Genomic DNA, 17628 nt, shown 5'->3' with positions numbered 1-17628 from the left:
ACAGGTTTCTCTTAAAGCAAAACCTGCTTATACTCTGCTCTTTAACAAACATTGTAAAGGGTTATAAAAGAGGTTTATAAAATCTTACCTTATGGTCAAACTGATTAAAATTAAATACATTTGTCTATAAGGTTTTATTAAAACTGGATTTGACAGTAATAGTATACTAATGTAAATGTGACATTTGGCTTATTTTGTATTAAAATCATACAGGAAGCACTGTCAAATATAAAATAATGTTTAGTTTCTTTGGGCTATATTTGTATAAATCTGTTATTGGTATGTGTTCCAAAATAATTCTAATATAACTTAGTGTATATTATTAATAATTATAATTGTTACCTAAAATCATTGTATGCCACAGAGGTAACCAAATTTCTTTGTCAATTGTGTTTTAAATGTGGCTGTCCTAAGACATTTTGTCATCCACAGACACTTGTTGTCTTGTTTTATTCCACTTTAAAAAAAATGGTTTATAATCAGCTATAGTACTCTAACAGGTGCTGTTAAATTCAGGTTTCTAATAACTGTGAACACTGTAATATTAAAATAGAGGAAAAAACTTTCAGGACTCATGGAAAGCTGAAATGTTCATAAATATCAAACAGGAATTAACTGCATGGACTAAACTAATAGAAGCTATTTACAGCTTTTAACAATTAAGTATACTCCTGTGAACAAAATTTGGAGCATATTTATTTCTCTCTACCTAATTTATCCAGAATTTGGAAACTATTTGTGAGTATTCTTAATTTATGGCAATATGGCTATTTGCATGTGTGCAACAAAAATCTGTTTTCTTTTGTAACAGGACACAATTGGAGAAACTGGCTATTTTACCAAGGCTTTGACTGGAATGGCATACTTTCCCTTAAGGAATCAAATTTGAGTTGTAGAGCCCATAAACGCCCCTTGGGGAAACTGGCCTCATACCTTGCCTACACAGTGCCTGTACAGGGTTTCTGACCTGTGGTAAGTAAAGAATGTCACTTTCTAACAGGCCCAGGAGCCCCAAGTTATCTTGGAACCTCAAGAGGAGAGGAATTTACTCAACTCATAGGTATTTGAGGGTACAAATCCATGGCAAGTTTTGGCTCAAAAAAATCTGAGATTCTTTATGGAACAGAGTTCCATCAAAGCCAATTTCAAAGAGCTTATATAAAAAATAATTATTCTTGCCGCACTTTATACAAATAATCAGGCCAAATATAATAAGGCAAATCAGTGTTACCATGATTAGTCTTTAGTAAAAATGGGAAACTGCAGAGAGAGAAATATTATATTTCAAGAACTATGGTATACTTGTCATTAAATTCTAGTCTTGGCAGTTGTTTTAAGTTTGTTTTGCAATTTAGACTGACTGCTTGTTCCTGTGACCCAACCAGAGATCGCTGGCTGCTGCAGAAAAGAAACAAAAAGGATGGGTTATGTAAAAATCTGGAGTCAATATTCTAATTCTAGGCATGTACTGGAATCATCTAGCAATCCCATATCAGCTTGGTTCCAACAGTTGCCCAGTTCATGGAAAGCCTTCTAATTTAGTTTACTTGAGATAATTTCACTGATTTTGCTTTACACTTGTGGAATATGTTTCTGTTGTACTCTTTGGGTAGGAATAAGGATAAGCTTACTCAACATTTTCTTAAATTAAACATTTATTAATCTTCCAGGTATCAATTTTTGTCAGAACTCGGAGTTATGAATGGCCCTTGCCATACTGATGCTTTCTGATTAAGCACCTCTCTACCCTGAACACAAGAGAGAGAGAGACCCTAATAGTTAGGCAGGAATGTCTTTGCCCCTATTCAGCCTGAAAAAATTACAGATGGATCTTTGTCCCTTTGCACCCCTTAGGATTAAGGGTTCTCTTATAAAAGGGAGGGGAAAAATGTCAGAGGCGTTTGAGCCAGAGCAACTCCATCTTAAATAGGAGCTGGGTAAAATGAGGCTGAGACCTACTGGGCTGCATTCACAGATGGTTAGGCATTTTAAGTCACAGGATGAGATAGGAGGTCGGCACAAAATATAGGTCATAAAGACCTTGCTGATAAGACAGGTTGTAGTAAAGAAGTCAACCAAAACCCACCAAAACCAAGATGGCGACGAGAGTGACCTCTGGTCGTCCTCACTGCTATACTCCCACCAGCGCCATGATAGTTTACAAATGCCATGGCAATGTCAGGAAGTTACCCTATATGGTCTAAAAAGGGGAGGCATGAATAATCCCTTCTTGTTTAGCATATCATCAATAAATAACCATAAAAATGGGCAACCAGCAGCCCTCAGGGCTGCTCTGTCTATGGAGTAGCCGTTCTTTTATTCCTCTACTTTCTTAATAAACTTGCTTTCACCTTACTCTGTGAACTTGCCCTGAATTCTTTCTTGCGCAAGTTTCAAGAACCCTCTTTTGGGGTCTGGATTGGGACCCCTTTCCTGTAACAATTGCATTGGGGTTGGGTGACCTGTAGCCTTCGCACAGAGTCCTTAGTACTTACCAGGCTGTCTGGAAGCTCCCATGAAACACAGTCCTCCTCAGGTGCCCACCTGGCCATCACGGCTTACATGTTCCTACCTCCCCAGGCTATTCCTTATATCTGGGGTACCTTCCCCTCATTTTCCCTGCTCAAACCCTACTTACCCTTTGAGGCCCAAGTAAACACTGCTCCCACCATGAAGACAAAACAGATGAAATTAAGTTTTAAAAATATATTTCATTTGACCCAATATATCCAAACTGTTATTTCAACATGTAATCAACATATAATAGATTCCTATTTTACATTCCTCTATTTCATAGTAAGTCTTGAAATCTGGCATGTATTTTACACTTATGGCACATCTCATTTTGGACCCGGCCACATGTCAAGGGCTGGGTAGTCACATGTAGTAGTGGCTGTAAATTGGACAGCACAGTTCTAGATGTCTCAAGTCAAACTGTGATTCTCCCGCCCTGGAGCTTTTGCTGCCTGCCATATCCTGCCCAGTCTCCTCCTCCAGCCTGTGAGTTCCTTGAGTTCATTCACTAACCCGGGCTGAGCCCCTATTGGGCTCAGAGCTGAGCACGCAGATAAGCTCTGCCCAGCCCCCAGCAGACAGTGCCTAGGTCTTCTCCACTGGGTCCCCTCTCAACGCCTCTGCGAAGTATTCCATGGAATGAGGGAAAGAATACAGTGGGCCTGAGGGCAGGGAAGGCGACAGACCAGGAGCAGCCTCAGGACTCACCAGGCACTGGCAGATTCGGCAGGGGTCCCCCGGTGTGGTCCACTCTTGGCCGTGTTCCCAGTGAGAGCCACCTTCTGTGCAGCCTAGGGTTGAGGGGGTGAGCAGAGGGAGGTCTGGTAGGAGCTGGCCTAGACCCCAGCCTCAGCCTGCCCGCCCTCCTCGTCCACATGCCATCTGAGGGCTCTCTCCTGAGCCAAGACTAGATGGGGTCAGATCTCTGCCTAGATTCCCCAGTGGCTTCCAGTGCCCCAGGCAGGGTGAGGCCTCAGCTCCTTAGCCCGCCCTTTCTGGTCTTCCCTGGACAGAGCATGGCCACACCCACGTGCCCCACCTATCTCCGGCCCCGTCACCTCTCACACCTTCCCAGCCAACATCACACACCCACCCTGAGTGTCAGGACCACACCTGTGCTTGATTTCTCCCCACTTCCTGGGAGATTCACTGCCTTCGTCAGCCCTTCACCAAGCTAACTGCTCTCTATCCTTAAGGGCCACCTGGAGACCAGCTGCCTCCAGGACGCTTTCCCTCCTGTGCCCAGGCTGGATAGGGTCTCCATCCTCTGAATTCGCACAGTGGCTGGTGCCTGCTTCTATTCCTGCCCTTGACCGGTACAGGATTTTGCATTAGTGTTTGACTCAGTGTCACACTCTAGTGGTCATCCCTGAGGGCTGACCCCATGTCTAATGATTGGGGAGCACAAAGTAGAAAGCAAGCATTTATTAAGCAGCACAATGAGGTATGGAATATCGTTATCTGCACCTTACACATGGGGAAATTGCGGTAGAGAGTCACACGAGCACTAAGTGGCAATGGCAGAATTTGAGCTCAGGCATTCCAGCTCCCCCATGGACCAAACCCACCGGAGGCCAGCAAGGTGGGTTCTGGAATTCAAGAAATGGCACGATAGCCTACTTGTGGCTCTACCAGGGAGGGGCCAGGGGCTCTCACCTTGGCAGGTCGGGCAGCAATGCCCAGGCCTCAGGACTGGCTCTGGGCAGGGGCTGGGCGGGCACTTCAGGGGCATGCAGCGAGCTCGGCTCCTCTGTAATGCACCAGTGGCTGTGAGGCTTCTGGTCTGGTTCCCGCAGAGGGCAGGGTGGGCGGGCGTTGGGCACCCTCAGAGAAGGGGGACACAGGGCAGAGATGGAGGGAGAGCCTAGCTGGCTCCAGCTCTTGCGAGGCATGTGAGGGGGCTGGAGGAGTGGCAGGGCAGGTATCCAGGGAGGAGCAGGGCCTAGGCCGAGGGGACAGGTGCACTCACCAGGCAGGTGCACTGCAGACAAGGGTTGGAACTGGATAAGAAGGTGCTCCCCTCCTCATAAAGCTGCCCCTCATACTCACAGCCTGCGAAGGTTGGCAGGATGACAAGTGGGTCACCAGGGAGCAGGGTGAGTGGACATCACTTAAGGGAAGGCATGACCCCAAGTAGGTACTGGACCCTTGGGGTTGAAGGGATGGCAGGGCAGGGTAGGACAGGGCAGGAGGTCACCGGGCCGGCAGATGGGACAGCACTCCTCAGGTGGGGTGCAGCTCTCCAAGCAGTTGAGGTCTGAACATGAGAACCCTTGGCACTGCACAGCCCCTGCCTGCAGGGCAGATACTGAGCCAGCCCTCCCTCCCCACACCATCCTCCCTCTTTCTCTCTATTCCGCTCTCCCTCCTCGTCCCTTCCTGCTCCGTTCCTCTCCATTGCCAGAGCTGGCTTACTCTTCATGCTTAGCAAGCTTCAGCCCTGATGCCTGGGCAGCGGCAGTAGCAGCCCTGCCTAGCCCCCATATTTGGGCTTGGCATGGCCAGGCTGGCAGTCTGCCCAGCAGCAGGGATCTGGGTGGTGGCTGATTCCTTTACCTGGCAGGTGCGGATGACACAGGGCTCTGGATGCCATGCTTCCCCAGCCCCGTGGCCCCAGGGCAGCCTGGATAACCAGGCCTGGCCCACAAGTAAGAGACCCAAAGGACTGGGTGCCACATTAAAGGGGCACCATTCACGTGACAGACATCAGAGATTTTAATATTTACTACACCTTTCCAGCAGATGGCAGTAAAGTGTCAGACAGACACATCATCAGCACGGTTCCATTATTTTACAACAGATGGAAGTAGTGTCTTGAGGAAAGGATGCCTTTTAAAATTTCACCAAAGACATTATATAGGCTAGCAGTGGCCCTGAGGCACCACATGCCCCAAAGAGAGAGAGAGAGTGTGTGTGTCTTTTCTTTGTGTGTCTCTTCTTTGAGATTCATAAACCCTCAAGATTTTAGTCCTCTTCTCCAGCCAACACCCAGGCTGCATTTCCAGACCCAACTGGTCTGAGTCCCTGTCCCACCTTTCTTACTACCAGCTGAGACTCCTCTCTTGGTGGGGCTGCCAGACAAAATACAGGATGCCCAGTAAAATTTGAATTTCAGATTAATAAAACATCATTTTTAGTATAAGAATATCCCAAATATTGAATAAGATACACCTGTACTAAAAACTGACATGCTGTTTATTGAAATTCAGATTTAACAAAGCATTCTAGACTTTCATTTGCTAAATCTGGCAACCCTATCCCCCTATGAGCCAGTAACACTCCCCTGCATAGCCATGACCTCCTCTTCCTCCCAGCTCTCCTCATGTCCCTGGTACCACTGCTATCCTAGTGTCCCAAACTCGGCCTCCACTATTCCAGGGGACCCAGCCAGTCACAGGCTCCTGCCTGTCCTTTAGAAACACCCCCATTTCTCCAGCCCACTGGATCCCTGGCTCCATGCCTAGACAATTGCCGTCACAGCCCTGAGGCCTCCGTCTGCATCCAGCCCCCACCAGGTGAATATTCTCAAGCACCCCCTTGACCATGCCACACGCTGCTTCAGCCATCAGTGCCCCCCACTGCCCATAGAAGAAAGTCATAATGGCAAGGCTTCCAGCAGCCTGTTCCCATGGCCTTCCCACATGGCCTCCTGCAACCCACCTCTCTCCACCCTGTCCTTGTGCACAGAGGACCCTCACATACTCCCTCTCCTTCAGGTGGAAACCCACTTTCCCATGAAGACCCAGCTCAAAGGACCCATTGTCTGGAAAGGTCCCCTGACTGCCCAGTCTGGACAGGCTTCCGCTGCCTCCTGTACCCTCCTCTGGCAAAGCACACACTGCAGTCTTCTACACCTCCTCTTAATCTGCTCATTGGGTCTTACATCTTGTGGTAGCTTGGCTATGAGCTTATCTTCTCAACTAGATTGGAGGCTCCCTGAGGGAAGGAAAAAGATTTTGTGCCTGTTTCCCTAGGGTCTCTGGCTCAGTCCCAGGCCAGAGCCAGTATTTGCTGACTTGTGCATGGGTTCTGCACTCCCCTGGCCACTGTCAGAGTGAGTGGGCAGGCACCCCTGGGCATGTTCCAGACTCATTGGGTCTTACATCTTGTGGTAGCTTGGCTATGAGCTTATCTTCTCAACTAGATTGGAGGCTCCCTGAGGGCAGGAAAAAGATTTTTGTGCCTGTTTCCCTAGGGTCTCTGGCTCAGTCCCAGGCCAGAGCCAGTATTTGCCGACTTGTGCATGGGTTCTGCACTCCCCTGGCTACCGTCAGAGTGAGAGGACAGGCACCCCTGGGCATGTCCCAGACTCGTTGACCCTCAGGTGGCAGGTTGTGGCTGTGGGCCACAGAAGTCATGCAGGAGGTGGAGCTGAGGCTGGCAGGAGGCTGACCTGGCTCACAGTGTGGGCAGCACGCTCCTGGCTTAGGGCAGGGTCCTCTTGGGCATGGCTTCTGGGTGCAGGTGATGGTCCCTTCCTGTGGGAGCAGACTGAGGTGGCTGCACAGGCCTCAGAACCCCAGAGCGCAGGGCCTCTGGAAGCAAAACCTCAGCCCAGGCTGGGACATGTCAGAGTGGCAACAGGCTGAGTTGGCTCTGTGGATGTGGACTACCCTCTCTATAAAGGCAGAAAAGAGGCATCCCGCCCCCACTCCCATTGTCTCCGGATGCCCTTAACCCTGGGAAACCATCTGTTCCAGGTGCCAGCAAATTCCCCAGAGAGGGGAGATCCTAGGAAGAAGACTGAAGACTTTCTCAGTGGAGGAAAGAGGAAGGAAAGACTGGGGGAAGGTGGATGTAGAGCCTGGTGAGGGAGAACAGGCAGGAGAGGGGGTTCTGAGGTAGAAGATGGGCAGTGGAAGAGTGGGAGGTGACATAGCAGGACAAGCAACTATTAAGTTGGTGCAAAAGTAATTGCAGTTTTTTGGACATTAAAAGTCGTCAAAAACCGCAATTACTTTTGCACCAACCTAATACATTCTCTGCCCTCCACGCCACTGTTGGCCAGGTCTGAATTGAGTGGCTCGAGGGTCCCCCAGTGTCCATGGGTGTTGAGCTCCTTTTCCTACTTGGAATCAACTGAAAGCCACTGTGGCAATGTGTGGGAGTGGCAGGCAGAGCCCATTATGCGACATCTGGAGTGCCACATTGTAGTGACAGGTAGCTGAGGAGAGGCAGAAAGGTGAGGGACATCCCACATGGGTCCTGGGAGCTCACCAGACAGCGGCAGATGGTGCAGGCGTCTGGGGAGAAGGTCTCCCCGTTGCTGTAGGTCTGTCCATTCTGGCTGCAGCCTGAGGAGACAGCAGTGTCACTCAAGCACCCCATGCCATCTGCAGGCCGTTAGGTGGCCCCGGTGGGCAGATAGGGTGGCACTTACCCCCACAATGGGGCAGGTGGGCTTGGGGGCCACAGTGAGCGGTCCCATCCTGGCAGACGCAGGCTGTGCAGGGGTCAGGCTCCCAGCGCGCCCCCTCGGGCCAGGCACGCCCCAGCCCCCAGCACTGGGGAGATGCAGGGCGGCACTCACAGGACTCCAGCTGCCTCACCCTCATCTGCAGGTCCTTATTCTGCAGGAAGGAGATGGAATAGCAGGCACTGGCTCAGTGTCCCCACCATCTCCAGCAGAGATGAGGGGTGTGAAAATGAGGCAGGATGAGAAAGAAGTTTGCCAATTCCAGAGCAGAGATGGGTCCCCTCAGTCAGCATCCAGCTCAAACGATCACCGTTCTCAGGGGAGCATGAGCCCCATTCTCTTCTTTGGACAAAATGGGGACCCAACCCTTGCCCCAAGAATTAAAGACATCTTTACCCATCCAAAATATTTCTTGATGATGCCTTATATAGAACACATTCCATAGCATTTCCCAAATACATGGAACAGCATGAAACACGAACTGACAAAACAAATAACCTGGAGGGTCTTCATTTGTATGAAAGAATAAATGTTAAGAATTGTTCAGGCCGGGCATGGTGGCTCACGCCTATAATCCCAGCACTTGCGGAGGTTGAGGCAAGCAGATCACCTGAGGTCAGGAGTTCGAGACCAGCCTGGCCAACATGGCGAAATTCTGTCTCTACTAAAAATACAAAAATTAGCCGGCATGGTGGTGCACACTTGTAGTCCCAACTACTCAGGAGGCGGAAGCACAAAAATCACTAGAACCCAGGAGGCAGAAGTTGCAGGGAGCTGTGATCGTGCCACTGCACTCCAGCTTGGGTGACAGATGGCGACTCCATCTCACAAAAAAGAAAGAGGAAAGAAAGAAAGAAAGAGAGAGAGAGAGAGAAAGAAAGAGAAAGAAGGAAAGAAGGAAAGAAAGAAAGAAAAGAAAGAGAGAGAGAGAGAGAGAAAGAAAGAAAGAAAGAAAGAAAGAAAGAAAGAAAGAAAGAAAGAAAGAAGAAGGAAAAGAAAGAAAGGAAGAAAGAAAGGGAGAGAGAGAGGAAGGAAGGAAGGAAAGAAGGAAGGAAGGAAGGAAGGAAGGAAGGAAGGAAGGAAGGAAGGAGAAAAGAAAAGAAGGAAGGAAATTGTTCAGATAAGAGCCTTTCCTTTCCATGTGCAATGAAAAAAAGCTCTATTTTAGGAACACCCCTCCAAGGCTAACTTCTTCCCTCCTTCCCACTATGAGAAGCCCTCCCCATTCAATGCAAACCAGCCCTGTCTCCATGGTACCTGTTCTCTGAGTTCCACCACTGCAGCCTCCAGTCGCCCCAGCCACTCTCGCAGGGGGAGCCACTGCTCCTGGGGGTCCCCAGCAGGGGCTGAGGAGTGGACAGGTGTCTGCTGCCCAGGGGGCTCCTTGGGGACAGTCCCACCTGAAGGGCACAAGAATCCCATGTGGGCCTGAGGGTGAGGGGCTGGCCTGGCCACATTTCCTGGATTCTGTCTTCTGACCCACAGGGGAAGGGGGTCATCCTGTGCACCCCGCCCTGTCCACTTGCCCACCCACCATCCAGGGAAGGAGATGTGGTCTGTGAGGGTTGGGGAGTGAAAGCTGGAGGCGAGGGCATGGAAGAAGGGGAAGGAAGTTCTAAGTGGACAAATGTGGCCCAGACCAGCTTCTCCCGCTTGTTGAGCCACAGGCCCCCCGACCCACCAGGGGACACAGAGCAGTCTCTAGAGCAGGGCTTCCCTGCAGCCTGCCCCGGCTGATGTCCCCAGCCATGGTGAGCATGTCAGGATCATCCCGCCTCTCTTGGGCCAGCAGCTTGGCCAGGGATGGTTGGGAAGCTGACATGTCATGCTGGGAGGGCCTGGAAGCCAGCACAGGCTGAAACTCAGGGGAGGGCCACAGACATGCGCCAGGTGGAGTTGCTTTCAGGGGCCTGGGGTCTGGCTGGGAGTCTTTTCAGGGATAACACGAGCAGCTCCCATCCCCTGACTCTCTGTCTACACCTGTCAGAAAGGCCATCACTTTTGGAGAATGTGCTGAGGGAAGGACAACTGCTGCTCCTGCTCCTGCTCTCAACCCTGAGCACAGTTTTCCAGGTTTGTGACAGGGGGTCCTGGGGGCCCCCACATTGGGTGTGGTGGGCTCCAAAAGTGGGACTTGGCTGCATTTCCTGAAGGGTTTGAGAAAGGTGCTGGCAAGGCCTCCACTAGCTTTGAACACAACAGATCCAGTGAAGGCAGCCTGTCCCTGATTCTAGAAGACACTATGTCCAGGAAAGGGGGACGGGGCACCTCTGAGCTCTGGCCTAGGGTTGGGGATGGTCACTTTCACCTTTTCACTCTGATCCTTCTCCTGCAGCCAGGAAAATAAAGGCAGGAGGGGAGGAGGCAGACATGGGTCCCTCCTCCAGGCAGGGATCCGCAGGGAAGTGGAGGGTCTGGAGCGGGATGCAACAGGAACAGAGAGAGGACGAGGGAGAGGGCTGGGTCTTTCCCACCATGGCAGCTCATTAGTGAGGCCAGGCCTGGAGTGGCTTAAAAGGGTTTCTCACAGACACTAGGCCTGTGAGATAGGGGAACAATGTCACTCACTGTCACCATCAAAGGCGGAGGGGATTCTAGGTTAAAATGGAACTTGCTTTGCCCCAAATTCCCTGACTTGGTTAATGCCATCCCACTTATCCAGTTACTTAAGCCAGAAAGCTGGGGCTCAGCTCCCCCATTTTGTTGTCTGAGTTGTCCCCTAATCCATCCCCCGCTTCTCCTCTCTCCACCTTCTCCATTCAGAAGGCAAAGCCCTTGCCCCTGCCTCCATCTGCGTTCCTTCTCTCCACTCGACCTTCCTTCTCTCCACACGACCTTTCTGAATCACACAGCTGAAGTCTCCCAGGAGTAAGTCCCGCTGGGACGGATCACAAGCACCGCCCACCTTTCCAGCCCAGCTACTGCCCGCTCATATCAGGGATTCTAACTCCGACCCCGCACCCTGGGCGGATGCTGGCCCCCAAACCCCAGGTACCCTTTCCCATCTCCATCCCTGTACTGGGCATCCTGTCACCCGGAATGGCACTCGGCCTCAGTCCTTCCCAAGCACACAGAGGGCGGCCACGAAGGGCGTGTCAGCATCTGAAACCTTCTATCCAATCTGGACTCCCGTGGGACCTCACCCTACTGCCCAGGGCCCCTCCTCCCAGGCCCCTCTTCCAGTTCTGCTTAAGCAGGCAGGCAGAAGGAGCCCGGGAGAAGCTGGATCCTCTGGGATCCCTAGGTGAAGCTAGGGCCAACCTTGCCCGGAGAGACCTGCAGAAAGAGCTCCGAGTGGCAAAAACCTGACTGGTCCCCAAGGAACTGTACCGGGCTCCCCTCTCAGCCTCCCCTGGCCCCTTGCCGGCACCGAGCCCTCCATTCCCGCTTGTCCCGCTCCAGGGAGGGCCAGACACAGATTCAAAGTCAGCCTCCACAGCGGGCCTGCTTTCTCCCCCTCCTTCGTCAAGACAAATAATTAACTTCAGACTCCCAGATGCCAGGGCAGCCGCGCTCTCTCCTGCCGCCGGCTGCAGGAACCCCCGCTCCTGAACCCCCTGCTTTGGCCGCGGTCTTCCCAACCCTGCTCGCTCCCCCGACGGGGAGGACCGGGCTGGCCAGGGAGGCGCGTGAACCTCAGGCAGGGCTAAGGGAAGCAGCCCCCGGCCCCGCTCGGCCCCCTCAGGCCGGGCTGATAGGAGGCAGGGGGCGCACCTGGCCGGACCCCAAGTCTCCCGCGCCTGGACTCACCTCCCGCGCCCGCGCCCACGGCCAGCGCCAGGCCCCCGAGCTGCAGGAGAAGGGACAGCGCAGCGGCCCCGGCCCCGGCCATGCTAGCTCCGCCTCGCTTGCCGTCTGTCGTCGCGGCTCAGCAGGCGCTGGGGGAGGCGGGGTGGGGACACACAGGCCGCTCCCACCCAGGCTTTGTTCAGGGAGGGCTCAAACCCCCACCGCGCGCGCCTTTCCCATGGATACCTCCACCCTCCCCGGGCCCCGGCCGGTCCTGACCCCAGAGAGTAGCTCCAGCTCGCAGGAAGCCCAACGGGGGTGCAGGCCCTGTCTCCGCTTAAGATCCAGGAGGACACCCCGAAAAGAAAATAAACCCAAGTCCACCCCTCTAGGGCTCCTGGACAGTCTCCCTGCCGCTTTAAGTTACTCCATTGCCCTGGAGTTTCCAGATGGATTTTTCCTGTCTCTCACAAGTTACAGAAGAAGCAGACTGAGCTGGGTTTAAATCTCTGCTCAGCCAATTCCACGTGGCCTTAGACCACCAACTTCTCTGTGCCTCAATTTCCCTATCTGTAAACTGGGGATCACCACATCTACTTTATAGACTTGCAGTAAGCATTAAGTGAGATTATATAAGTAAAGAATTTAGAGTCGGTAGACACATGGTAAATAACAAATAATAATAATAAGTAGTCCTCATCTCTGAAATCATGGACGTGATCAGTGTATTCCTCTCTCCACCTGTAAGTTTCTTTCCTGGACTCCACTCAACACCCCTTCCCACTCCAATAATCTCAGGCTTGGCCCCAAATGCCAAGGCCGCCCTTCACTGGCTGGTCTCAGCCCCATTTCCTACGCCTGAGCTCAGGCCTGGCTGTGGGGTGAGCCTGGGTAGGGGGCAGGGCTGGGCCCTGGGCTCAGCAGGCGGAGGGGGCCAAAGGGAGGAAGTGAGGACAGCCGTCCCTGTGGGCCCACAGGGCTGGGAAACTCCTCCTTGCAGCTGGGAAGCAGAGGGTTGGGTCTCACAGGCAAAAAGGGACATTGAGGGTGGAGCTGTGAACCCTTCCAAAGCTCTCTCTCCCTGCCATAAAGACCAGAAGTCAGAAGCCACCCCTCCCCCTAGCCCAGGAAGGGACTGAGGTCTCCCCAGCCCACTCTCCACAGAGCTTAAAGCTTCAGTAAGGAGAGGGCAGCTTCTCTGCCCCAGGGTCTGGGCTCCTAGTGGGCCTGAGCCTTTGCCACAGGCGCCGGGGAGGCTGTAATGCCACTCTAAGACCTGGCCTCAGTGCCTGGATCTGGGGTCACAGAGGAAAGCCAGGGTCAGCCAGCCAGAAGAGGAACAAGGAAGCGGCAGCGCTATTCCTGGCAGGTTTAAGGAAAGTGGCTTCCTGGCAGGTTTAAGGAAAGTGGCTTTGTTGACTGGGTGCCTTGTTGACTGGGTGCCTCTGGAAGGCAAGTCCTCCAGAGGGCTAGGTAGTGGGACGGTTCAGAGCACAGACCCCGGCAGGGTTGCCACGGCACATCCTGGAGCTCATGCTTTCTGCTCTGGGGCCTCTGGCAGGTCACTTCACTTTTGGTGGCTGATTTTTCTGAGCTGTGACTGGAGCTCTAACAGCACCCACTTTATGGAGTATTTGTAAGGGTTAGTACTGCACGGTGCCTGGCACAGAGGTATGAGCACTTCTTACTTCCGTTATGAAGAATGGGGGCACCTCCATCCCCATTTTACAGAAAGGAATCAGGGAGAATCAGGGTGAGCAGCCCTAAACCACACTGGGAAGACGTATAGGGTTTCCCTGGCCCCACAGCCCCCTTCCAGCCCCTCATGTCCCAGCCTCTGCCCCTGAGCCTGGCCCCAGTCTGCCCTCATGTCACATTCCCAGGGAGGGACACTGTCCTAACACAGACTAGGTCCTCCAACCCCCGGGGCGCAGTGGGGTGGGGAGGCTGTGCCTTCGCTTCACCCCAAGGTAGGTGTTTGTAGTGTCTGATTCTGTGCGTGTGTCTGGGTGTGGCACGTGTGTGTGTGTGTGTGTGTGTGTAATGTGTGTTTGGCTGGAGGTGGGGGCTGAGGCTGGGGAGGTACTTTTGGCATTCAAGGGACCTTGACTTTGAAGGGGCTTCCAGGGACACTTTCGTCACCCCACTTGACGATGAGGATATAGTCCCCTTTCTCCTTGACGGTGTAGGTGACATTGTACACCCGGTTCCCCATGTGCTTCACGTACACCTCCTCACAGGGGGTCTTGGGGCCGTGCACACCCACCATCATCATGTTGGTGCCTGGAGAGGGAGGCAGAGGGACGGGCTCACACCAGGGAGTCCCCTACTGTGACCCACACCCTGCTCCCCAACGGCCTCTTGCTCGCACCCTGGGAGACGCCCTCCCCCCACCACCTGCCTGCTTTGCTGCAGTCCACGGTGAAGGAGTTCTTCTGGCCCACGAAGGCCTGGGACAGCCCAGGGCCCCGAGTCACCACCTTGCTGGCATCTGAGGAGAACTTGGGGATGGAGCTGTAGCTGGAGCCTCGGCTTGAGGAAGACTTGGTCACAGTCTCCACCAGAACGGTGGATGTTTCATGAAGGCTGTGGCCTCCAGACAGCCTCGGACCTGAGGGGCGGGTGGAGGGGGCGCAAACCTGGTCAGAAGGGCTTCCTGTTCTTCCCCAGGCAGGGGACCCTCGGCCAGCACTGCCACCCTGTAGGACTCACTGCCTGCATTTGGGGCTGCCCCCAAATTCCTCCAAAGGCCACTCTAGGAGCACAGCCCCATTCCCAGCCAGGGCCCTGAGCTGCCAGCTCCAACTGGTGCTCCACCCCAGGGCTGGGGCCTCAGACGCTGTGACCCTCACCCTTGCAGGCTTTGGGAACTCAGGCTAACTCACAGGATTAGAGTCACTTTGCAAAGGAACACCCACCCAACTCATCCTACAGACAGCCTCAAGAGGGGAGCTTGCTCAATACTGACTGTGTTTTCTTGGAGCCGAGGAGTATGGGAAGCCAGGAGGGAAGAAAGTGATGCTAGAGCCTGAGGAGCCATCGCAGGCCAGAGCTGAAGGAGTGAGGGGCCGCGATGGAGAGGAAGAATGGGACTTTTACACCATCATGCCTGACTCCACAGAATGTGTGCTGTGTAGAGCCAGGCCCACCTCTAGCCCTGGCAAACTGACCATGATGTCTGGGGTCAGACTATGGTCTGGATGTGTGTGGCCACCGGAGCCCCCCAGGCTGGGCTGGGCTGCAGGTTGGATGGACCTCCCCGAAGCCAGCACTCACCAGTGACCTTGGCCTTGAAGGGGCTGCCCACGATGTGCTGGGGGCCACCATACTTGATGGCAATGAGGTTGTTGCCAGGGGCCATGGGAGTGTAAGTGACCAAGTGGCCCTCAGGACACTCCCGACAGTCCAGCTGCACCTTGGAGGGGCCATCAATGGTGACAGACAAGGCCCCCGAGCCGGCGTTCAGGGTGTTCACGATGAACTCTGATGACACACCTAAGGGCCAGAGGTAGCAAGGCTGAGGGCAGGAAGGGCTTGTGGCCCAAGAGGGGCTGGGCTCCAGCTCCCTGGGCAGCCTCTGTGGGAAGCTGCCACCTCCCCATGCCCAGCCTGGTCCCTGCCTGCCAGCCCAGCCTGGGGGCAGGAGGAACCAGGGTCCAGTGTGCAATCCTCAGTGCATACCTGCTCTGAGGGGCACTAGCCTAGCTGTACTGGGTACCAGGCAAATGAGTGATGATGTGCCCTGTCCTGGCTGAGGAAGGCAGAGCCCCACACTGTGTGAAGCAGGCTGAGAGCAGAAGGCAAGTGCCTGATGGGGCTGTGTCAGCTGTAGGTGCAGTGTCAGCTGTGGGTGCATGAGCACTCAAACGTGGGAAGCTGAGTGTGGCTGGACTAACCTGGGAGGGCTTTGGGGAGGAGGTGGATCAACAGGGAGGACTGGAGGGGCTCCAGGGGAAAAGGAGATAAACTTGTTGGGAGAGCCCCAGATCTGGAATATGAGGAGAGGATGCACAAGTGCTCCTGATGGGCTGGTAAAATCTCACAGCCAACCCCAGGGCCCCAGTGGAGTCCCAGGAGACAGTCCCGTCACTCCAGGAGCTGCAAGGCTTGGGTAGCAGGGGGCCACTAGGGGAGGAAGTGCCACAGTGGTCCTAGTAAGAGTGGCCAGACAGCAGGCGCCCTGCTGCATCCAGGGTTGGTCTGGGTCACATGTCTCCTTGCAAACCCACACCCAGCTCAGGCAGAGGACAAAGGTTTCACTGCATTGGGCCTGATCCTAAATCCCACCCCTCCGGGTGAGCTGCCCACACCGGGGGCCTTGCCGCCTGCCTGGTCCAGACAGGCTGAGGCTCTGGGGCAACAGGTGCCCAGGAAGAAGTTTCTTTCAGCTTCCTCCCAAGGGCAGGGTGGGGGAAGACCAGGGTACAGGGGGAAAACCCCCAAGCAGGGCCTTTAGGTAAAAAGGGGTGATTACCCAGTGCCTCCCTAGACTCTTGGAGCCCCTCAGCCCCAGCCCCAGGCCCGACAGCTACGGGGTAGGGGGAGGGGAGGTCTTGCCAGTTTTTTTATGGACACAGCCTGTGCACTTTCGAGCCCTGGTGACTGGGTCTGTGGAGGCCCAGGCCCACCCCAGTCCTCTGCCCCTGCTCCCCGCTTCCCCTCCGCTCCCCCTCCCCACTTCCCTCACCTCCCACACCTCCCGCTGGCTCCCCTGGGGCACACCCCTTGGGCCAGCCCAGCGGAGCCACCCCCACCCCCAGGGATGGCCTCTGGACCGTTCCTCTTGCTGCTGGAGGAACAGCACCCCGGTCCTCACCCTGCTGTGCCCAGCGTGGCTGCGAGGCTGGGAAAGTCCCCTACTCCCGCCTCTGCTCCCGGGTACCCGCTCCCGTGCCTCCCAGGTCCGGAGACAACTGCACGAGGCCAGCGCTGGTCCTCGCCATCTGCCCCAGCATGCCGGCCACGGCATGCTCACTTTTCCTCCACGTTTAGCCTCTTCATCGTTGTCTTCTTAAGTTCTGGGACAGGATCTACAGAAACCAGCCCAGGAACTATTGCGCCCCATCCTTCTCCGCTGCTCGGGAGACCAGAGTCTACCGTTTCCCGCCGCAAGCCCAGGGACAGACGGAGCCTCTACCTAACACCGTCTTCCCCCAAACTCTTGCGCAGTTCCTGCCATTGGCCTGAAGATCTCGAGGGATGAACGCTTTAACCTCAACCTCTTTTCCGAAAGGGTGAGGGTGGCCCGGTAAGAGCGAGGGTGAGTGCATCGAAAGTAAGGATTGGGCCTCGCTCCTCAGTGGCCCAAGCCAGCCTCCAGCGGGATGCCCGGGAGCCCCCATCCTGGGCAATGGCGAGGGGGAGGGAGAGCAGCAGAGCCTGCGCCCCCCGCAGCGATGCCGACTCCGCCGCCTGGGCCTTGGGGCTCCTTGGGCGCCAGCACCCCAAACTGATCGGGGCGGGAGGGGAGCCTGGGAGGTCCCAGGTCGGCCGGGCGCACCCTGCTGTAGGCACCCACCCGAGCTCGGTCTCCAGGCACAGCTGGACGCGGAACCCGCCGTACTCCAGTCTTCATCCCTCCGCCCACAGGTGCCTGGTGGAGCCCTAGACTTGGGGTTGGGCAGCAGCCGGTACCGCTCCCCCTACCTTCGGGGCGCACCGGACGGGGACGCGGAGAGGAGCGCGCGGCTGCGGGTACCCACCTGTCTGCGGTGCGCCTGCGTGGCTGCGCCCTGGAGCACCGGTCCGGACGGCGGGGCAAAGCTGGCTCTGCCGGGACTGCGCTGGGTTCTTCTGCATCGCGCAGGTCCCGCCCGGGGAGACCACTCAAGGCGGCCGGCACTTACCGGCGGTGACTACGTACCTGGACTGAGCATTGGGCCAGAGAGCGCGGTGGCCTAGACGACCACTGGGCTCCTTCGGCAGTCTGGAACAGGGAAATAATAAATCCTCAACCCCAAATTCCCCCC

The 17628-nt window shown here is 54.7% G+C and overlaps 2 protein-coding genes across 2 annotated transcripts in view; both read right to left on the bottom strand.

The window, feature by feature from the left end:
• Positions 1 to 11794, bottom strand: part of KCP (kielin cysteine rich BMP regulator) — a 43600-nt gene extending 31806 nt beyond the window's left edge. The window contains exons 1-6 of the mRNA XM_017896210.1: positions 11681 to 11794; positions 9188 to 9330; positions 7895 to 8084; positions 7732 to 7808; positions 4721 to 4808; positions 3223 to 3305 (exon numbers count right to left, since the gene is read on the bottom strand). Of these exons, the coding sequence (XP_017751699.1) occupies positions 3223 to 3305; positions 4721 to 4808; positions 7732 to 7808; positions 7895 to 8084; positions 9188 to 9330; positions 11681 to 11762 (663 nt within the window). The 5' untranslated portion in view covers positions 11763 to 11794. The remainder of the gene's footprint in view (positions 1 to 3222; positions 3306 to 4720; positions 4809 to 7731; positions 7809 to 7894; positions 8085 to 9187; positions 9331 to 11680) is intronic.
• A 1681-nt stretch (positions 11795 to 13475) lies between these two features.
• Positions 13476 to 15185, bottom strand: LOC108544854 (filamin-C-like). The gene is made up of 3 exons (XM_017896226.1): positions 14936 to 15185; positions 14061 to 14270; positions 13476 to 13942 (listed from the first exon to the last, which is right to left on the bottom strand). Exons 1-3 carry the CDS (start codon positions 15018 to 15020, stop codon positions 13755 to 13757), a joined length of 483 nt encoding a protein of 160 aa, XP_017751715.1. The 5' UTR covers positions 15021 to 15185; the 3' UTR covers positions 13476 to 13754.
• Between the last annotated feature and the right edge of the window lie 2443 nt (positions 15186 to 17628).

The sequence above is a fragment of the Rhinopithecus bieti genome, unplaced genomic scaffold, assembly GCF_001698545.2.
Source record: "Rhinopithecus bieti isolate Rb0 unplaced genomic scaffold, ASM169854v2 scaffold_26131, whole genome shotgun sequence".
NCBI lineage: Eukaryota > Metazoa > Chordata > Mammalia > Primates > Cercopithecidae > Rhinopithecus > Rhinopithecus bieti.
This window is presented reverse-complemented; position numbering and strand designations above follow the sequence as displayed.

What these genes read in the sequence shown, in the direction of transcription:
- LOC108544854 (XM_017896226.1), bottom strand. Translation starts at nt 15,020, where the DNA reads ATGGCCCCTGGCAACAACCTCATTGCCATCAAGTATGGTGGCCCCCAG. An exon ending in CTTCAAGGCCAAGGTCACTG is followed by an intron (nt 14,271 to 14,935) that starts GTGAGTGCTGGC and finishes CCCGCCCCTCAG; the next exon opens with GTCCGAGGCTGTCTGGAGGC. An exon ending in CGTGGACTGCAGCAAAGCAG is followed by an intron (nt 13,943 to 14,060) that starts GCAGGTGGTGGG and finishes CTCCCTCTCCAG; the next exon opens with GCACCAACATGATGATGGTG.